This window comes from Grampus griseus, assembly GCF_964374135.1.
Source record: "Grampus griseus genome assembly, chromosome: 5".
NCBI classification, from domain to species: domain Eukaryota; kingdom Metazoa; phylum Chordata; class Mammalia; order Artiodactyla; family Delphinidae; genus Grampus; species Grampus griseus.
Window position 1 is genome coordinate 141015970 of NC_138998.1, and position 6700 is coordinate 141022669.

The 6700-nt window shown below is 63.7% G+C and overlaps 1 protein-coding gene across 2 annotated transcripts; it reads left to right on the forward strand.

The window, feature by feature from the left end:
- Positions 1-2474: 2474 nt before the first annotated feature.
- On the forward strand, positions 2475-5153 carry CRYAA (crystallin alpha A; the record flags this gene model as incomplete). Of its 2 annotated transcripts, none has more annotated exons than XM_082654804.1 (3): positions 2475-2786; positions 3931-4053; positions 4944-5153. In XM_082654804.1, the coding sequence occupies 3 exons, from the start codon at positions 2475-2477 to the stop codon at positions 5151-5153; spliced, it is 645 nt and encodes a 214-aa protein (XP_082510930.1). The 2 variants fall into 2 exon arrangements, with proteins under 2 accessions (XP_082510930.1, XP_082510931.1); XM_082654805.1 differs by having other exon boundaries at positions 2598-2837.
- Positions 5154-6700: the final 1547 nt, after the last annotated feature.

The following is a 6700-nucleotide window of genomic DNA, read 5'->3' on the forward strand; positions in this document are numbered from 1 at the left end:
ACAGAGGAAAGGAACATGGGTCAAGGGATGGGCAGCCTCTGGAAGCTGGAAAAAGCAAGAAATGGAGTCTCCCCTGGAGCCTGCAGGAGGGACCAGCCCTGCCGACACCTTGATCTGAGCCCAGTGAGACCCATTGGGACTTCTGACCTCCAAACGACGAGGTAATACATTTGTGTTGTTTTCAGCCGCCAAGTTTGTGGTCTTTTGTTACAGCAGCTGCAGGAAACTGGTACAGCACCGTCACCTTGGGTTGGAAAGGCCCCCGAGGGCTCTGCGGCCATCCTGGGCCCCCTGTCCGGGGCCTGCGTGGTTGGGTTTGCCACCTTGCTGCTGGCTTACTCTGAAGGCCAGCTCTGGGCTCCCGCTGGCTGCAGCCCACGGGTCGGGGGCATGGGTGAGTGCCTGGGCATCCCTACGTGTCTGAAGGACCTTGGCGGACCCTCAGCTACCCTGGGCCGTGCACCCCGTGGGCCGAGGTTGTATGCCGCCCCTGCCTGCAGACCCAGTGTGTCTGAAGGACCACATGGACAGCCAGGTGCAGGTGAGAACGTACCAAGTGTCAGAGGGACCAAACGCAGTCAGCAGGGTACATCACATCTTAATGTGATGTTTAAACAGATCAAAATGGGTGCAAAAAGTCCATGATGAACAAAATATCAAATTGTACATAAAGACAGGACCCTTACTGCTGCCTCTGCCTTCTGTCTGCAGCTTCAGTGTGGCCCTGGCCCGCACGGACCATGTGCCTGGCCCAGCTGGACTCTCTCCTCAGCAGCCAGCTGGATGCCTGTGCCCCTTCCTCCCCCTGTCCCACGCCCAGGAGCAGGCAGCCCATGCTGTGTGGGGTCGCCCACAGCCCTGCCCATTCCCCGATTGACTCCCAGCCTGGGTGGGCAGCCTGCGCTAGAGCCCCCTCCCCTTCCTCCATGCTAAGTGACCTGTTTAACCTTTCTATACCCCACTTTCCCTCTCTATGAAGTGGGGGAGGTTTGGCACCTACATGCCATTTAGGGTGGCTGCAAGGAACCATGAGGTCACCATCAGTGTGGGCTCAGGCAGGCCTGGGGCAGGGAGAGTGCCCTCCACCCCTCAGAGTATTGATTATCTGCCCCCTGGTTTGGCCCTTGTTGCCTGACACCCTAGGGAATTACCTGCCGAAATCGTAGACTTGCAGGGCAAAGGTTGGCATTTCCAGTTTTTTCTGGGCCCTTTACCACTGGCTGGATGCACATCACAGGTGCTCAGAAAGGCAGGGAGGTGGGCTTTGATACTGTGCACCGCTAGTTAGGGAGGGGCTGTGTGAGGGAGGCGCCAAAATTCCCACTTTTGACACCAGTTGCTTCTTAGGTGTGTGAGACAAAATCCCACTTAGGTACAGGGTGAGTACTCTTTCCTGGCCCACTAAGCCCAGGGCTTGGAGGTAAATTTGCAAAGATCCTGAGTGCTTTGAAGATGCACTGACCCCACAAACAGGAGGTGGACGCTGGTCAGAAGCTGCACGAGGACCTGGGGAGACGCAGGGTGAATTAGAAGCATCTCACCGTCTGGACTGTGCATGAAAAAGCTGGCTCGGGTAGGGCGTGGGTCCGGCACCCCCCTGTGCTGCGGGTGTGGAGGGGCTGGTGAGTTAGTGCAAGGTTCCCGGAGGCCAAGCCACTGAAAAGTATGAAAGCCTTAAAGCCAGGAGTGCCCCAGCTGTGGCCGGTCCCCCCGGAACGCATCCTGGGCCATAGCTGATGGGCCACAGAGACGGGAGCAAACCAGCTACCAGGCCAGTAACAGGGGCAGGGCACCTGCTCTAAGGACCCTGGCTCTGTCTGTTCCCAGGCCTCGAGCTTCTCAGGGATGGTGTCCAGAGGAGACCCCAGGATGCAGGGTTTCCATGTTTGTAAAACCAAACCTGCCCCCCCTCAGGATGCACACAGACGCCACAGCAGGGCCCCCCGGTGCTGGAATTACGGGCGCTTTCTAGTTTCTTCTCTTCATTTTCTGTCTTTGTTGAGAGTTTTTACAAGTACGTATAATGTTTGTAATCAGGAAGAGGTCATGGAGGTAATTCTGTTCTGAAACACAATGCAGCCTCGCCTTGTGGCGGTGGGATTCGGGGACCACTTGTCTAGCCTCTGTGCCTCACTCTCCTCGTCTGTGAACCAGGGGTACGAGCTCCCTCTCGTAAGGTGGCCGTGAGGTCACAGGGCACCACATATGCAGACACGGGCATGCTACCTGGCACACAGCACCCCCGCCCAGGAAAGGGGAGACGCGAGCCTTTGCTGAGCACCTGCTGAGTGTTGGGGGGCACAGAGCCACGCACAGAGAAGCCCCCTGGGGACGCCGTTCCCCTGGCGCCCCAAGCTCTGGTCTGTCAGCGTTGCAGCCCGGGGCTGGGAGTCGTGCACGCTCAGCCCAGCCCACGTTTCTGCTGACTGGGCGGCCTCCCTCCTGAGCTCACGCCTTCCAGACAAATCCCCCTGATGCCTCCATTCTGTCCCGCCGTATATAAGGAGGGCGTGCGCCCCGGGTCCTCAGTGCGCTGCCCAGAGGCCCCTGTCCTGACTCCCCGCCGGCCCCGGGTCCCTGCAGAGTCCGCGCCCACCATGGACATCGCCATCCAGCACCCCTGGTTCAAACGTGCCCTGGGCCCCTTCTACCCTAGCCGGCTCTTCGACCAGTTCTTCGGCGAGGGACTCTTCGAGTACGACCTGCTGCCCTTCCTGTCCTCCACCATCAGCCCCTACTACCGCCAGTCCCTCTTTCGCAGCGTGCTGGACTCCGGCATCTCCGAGGTAAGACCCGCTGCGCGCTGCTTCCTCCTGCGGCTGCACGGGGGCCGGGCCGTGGCCGGGCGAGAAGCGGGGGCTTGTGAGGGCCGGCCCTGGGGCAGACGTGGCACCCCTGCGCTGCGTGCCCGCGCCCTGCTTCATGGAGCGGCTGGTGACCGCCGCGGGGCCACTTTCCCGCCTCAGCCCACCTCGTCCGTCCTGGACGCACAGAGGCCAGGCAGACCACCCCGCAGCAGAGCCTCGCGTGCCCCCGGGGTGCTGGGAGGAAAAGCCCTCCTGCTGCCTGTCATCAGCGCACGGCCCGTATGTGGTTGGTGCCGTCCCTCCATGTGCCGGGAGCCCCCGGAACAGCCCAGGGCACGGGCGCTGGTGGACGGAGCTCTGTGTGGCCTGGGGCTGCACTTTCCCTCCAGCAGCGAGGTCTGGCAGGAGGCCTCCTGTCTGAAGCCCTCTGCGGCCATGGAGCTGCGGAGTGTGGGCTCTTCCCGAGTTCGCCCGGGCGCCCAAGGCCAGGCCCCGAGGGCAGGCAAGGCAGCCCACCGGCCTTCCCTCCCAGGGTCCAGTGCTCTGGAGGTGCCAGGGGCCACCACTGCCTAAAACACAGAGGCCTGCTCGGAGCTGGTGAAACGCCGACCATTCTGGGGCCGACGGAGCCCAAGGGAGCGTCCCCAGCGAGGGGAGTGGGAGGGGAGGCGGCCGAAAGCAGTCTCTGTGCGAGGAGCTGGGCAGCCTGCGTAGGCTGCCGGCATGTCACATGCACGTCCGTGTGCAGAGACAAAGCCCCAGGTTGTTCACAGAGAGGCGGGCAGAGCCCCAGGGCCGCGACCTTATTCCAAGTGCTCAGTCCCACCGACCAGCCAAACAACACGTAAGCAGCCAACCAACCAATGTGTAACAGGCCGCGCAGCCCACACCCATCACCCAGGCAGCCCCTCACCCACCAGGCGGCCGCAGAGCCCCGGGCTCCGGCTATCAGCCCAGTGGCCACAGAGGCCTGAGTCCCAGGTCCCTCTGCCCCCCGGGCACGTGGACGGAGAGCTTAGAGCCTTGACTGCAGGTTCTGTTCTGATGACTGGGGACTGAGCCCCGGCCACCCCCCTCCCTGAGCCGCAGCCCCGTGGAGACCCACACGGACACTTGGTTTCAGGTGCGATCCGACCGGGACAAGTTTGTCATCTTCCTGGACGTGAAGCACTTCTCTCCCGAGGACCTGACGGTGAAGGTGCAGGAGGACTTCGTGGAAATCCATGGCAAGCACAACGAGCGGCAGGTGAGCCTGGGCCCGCAGGGAGGGGCTGCACCCCCGAGCGAGGCCCCGTCCTGGTGACAGGAGGCCGCCCCGGGCCCGCAGCAGGCCTGGGCAGCAGGTGAACGGCCGGCGGGGCCTGTGGGGAACCCCACTCAGGAGCTACTCGGCATCCCGGGCTCTGTCCAAATCCCCTGGGTGACGGGGTGGGATTAGGAAAGACCCCAGGAGACATCAGCACCAAGGGAGCGAGCTCCAAGCCACGTAGGTTTTCACACCAGCTTCTCCCGGGAGGACGGTACAGCTGACTCGTGTCGGAGCCCGAGTGCCCGGAGCCCGTTATCTCGAGGGGGCAGGGGCCCAGCCAGGACAGCTCAGAGATCAGGGCTTTGTCCAGTAGTGGGGAAGCTGGAGGCGGGGGAGAGACCCCGCTGCATCTGCTGTTCTCCCCTCCTGGGCCCCTGGAGATGCCCGGACACTACGCCGAGGCTCTGGGTCTTTCCACCTGGAGGGGAGGGAGTCGGGCCAGGGGCTAAGCTGGGTCCAGGGCGTCAGGAGAAGGGAACGTCGAGGCATGGCTTTCTGACTCAGCTAGATGGATGGCAGGGACCTGAGCCCAAGCAGTCTGTGAGGCCAGAGGTGCAGGGATAGCTGGACCCAAGGGCCGGGCCAGGGGCAGGACCACTCACACGACGGTGGGGTGACATTATCGTGAAGAGCCAGGGGCCCCAGGCAAGCCCAGACTGTACGCAGGGATGCAGCGCGGTCCCAGAGCCCTGGACACGGTCCAGCCCACGCCCTGTGAGGGTATCGTGGGTCTGACCCTCGTGCGGTCCAGGATGCCCTCCTCTGTGAGAGGTGGCCGCCACCCACTGTGGCGGCGTCTCTGACTGCGCCCTCCCCCGGCCCCCCAGGATGACCACGGCTACATCTCCCGCGAGTTCCACCGCCGCTACCGCCTGCCTTCCAACGTGGATCAGTCCGCGCTCTCCTGCTCGCTGTCTGCGGACGGCATGCTGACCTTCTCCGGCCCCAAGGTCACGTCTGGCATGGATGCCGGCCACAGCGAGCGGGCCATCCCCGTGTCGCGGGAGGAGAAGCCCAGCTCCGCGCCCTCCTCCTAAGCTCGGCCTCGGCCTCGGCTGCCACCCGCTGCGGCCCCGCCACCCATCCCTCCAGGGGAACCCTAGAAAGTGGGGCGTCTGTCTCCCCTGCCTCCCCCTTTTCCATTTCCTTTTCCTTTTCTCCGAGGGCATGAGGGTTTGAGAGAGTAGCCTGGAGAGCTCGGGGCCTTGGCCTGAGGTGCTCAGACCTCAGAGTGATCCAGATTCCAACACCAGCCAGTCGGTGGAAGTGACCGCCATCCCAGTTTCTCAGACGGCATCCCCATCCTCCCGGGCTTGCGGGCCGTCCAGGCTGGCCGGGAGGTCAGAGAACACCCCTCGCTGAGCAATCTCTGGGTGGCCTCTGGTCTCCAGGGCCAGCCAGGTGCGTCTCAGCCCTTGGTGGCAGGCGCCCTCACCGGGGCCGAGCCAGGTGCCGTGAGATCCGTCTGGCGGGGCTCCCGTGCGCCCGGGCTCTCTGCAGGCTGCACCTCTCAGACCCCCTCCCCTCCAACCCTTCTCTATGTAGTGCCGCTCTTAGGGCATCTGGTCACCCATGAGAAGGCAGCCCGTGGCAGTCAATAAAGAGCAGGTGACACAAGCAACTTGCTGTGTGCTGGCCGTACTATTTTCGTGGCGGGGGGGGTCGGTTGGAGAGCAATGGAGAAGGCGCGAGGGGACCCACAATGGGGATGCGAGAGACGAAGGGGCGGGGGAGACTGGTCCGCCTGTCCCTGTTCAGCCCCGGCTGCCTCTAAGTGACCGGGTCGCCTCCTGGCTCCCAGACCCGGTGCAGGAAGGAGGGACTCCTCCAAGAGCCCCGAGGGATGGAGGGAGGGGGGGAGGGGCGGGGGACTTGGGAGGGAGAGGATCTGGGCTCGCTTCTCTAACCCTGTGTGGGAACTGGGGTGCCAGGTGGGGATTTCCTGACGGCTGGCCTCCCCCTGGGGACTTCTGTCCCAGCTCCCTTGGGATTTTGCTCCCCGGAAATCAGAAGTGTCCATCTCTGTTAGGTACCACACCCTGGGGGCCCCCCTCACTCTGGCTCCCCCTTCCTGAAACAGGCACGGGGCCCTCGGGGGTTTCTGGCAACCAGGTCTGAGTGTTCCCCACACAGAGGGGCGGCCTTCGTGCTGTGTGCCCAGACTCCCCCGCTATGGGAGGAGACAAGCAGCCTCCCGGGGGAGCCAGCAGGGGGTGGGCGATCAGCCAGGGGCTGCCAGCTGCGCGGTGACCATGTAGAGGGCAGTGGGCGGCCGGATGTGGCCTCCGGGAGTGGGAAGCGAGCGGATGTCCCGGCTGGACGGGCACTGCTGGTGTTGCCAGGCCATGTGGAGGGCCCTCTCCCGGGCAGCGGAGGCCAGGGGCCCTGGGCGCCCTGATGGGGCCCAGCGGGATGTTCCTTGTGGTGGTGCCCAGGCTTCTCCTCCCGGGAGAAACTGGACAGCAAGCAGGGAGGGCACATGGGAGAATTTCCAAAAGTGAGCCCTGCTTAACACACAGTGTGAGAACACACACACACACACACACGCGCCCTTGTAGCTTGGGGTCACTCTGGGTTTGGCCCC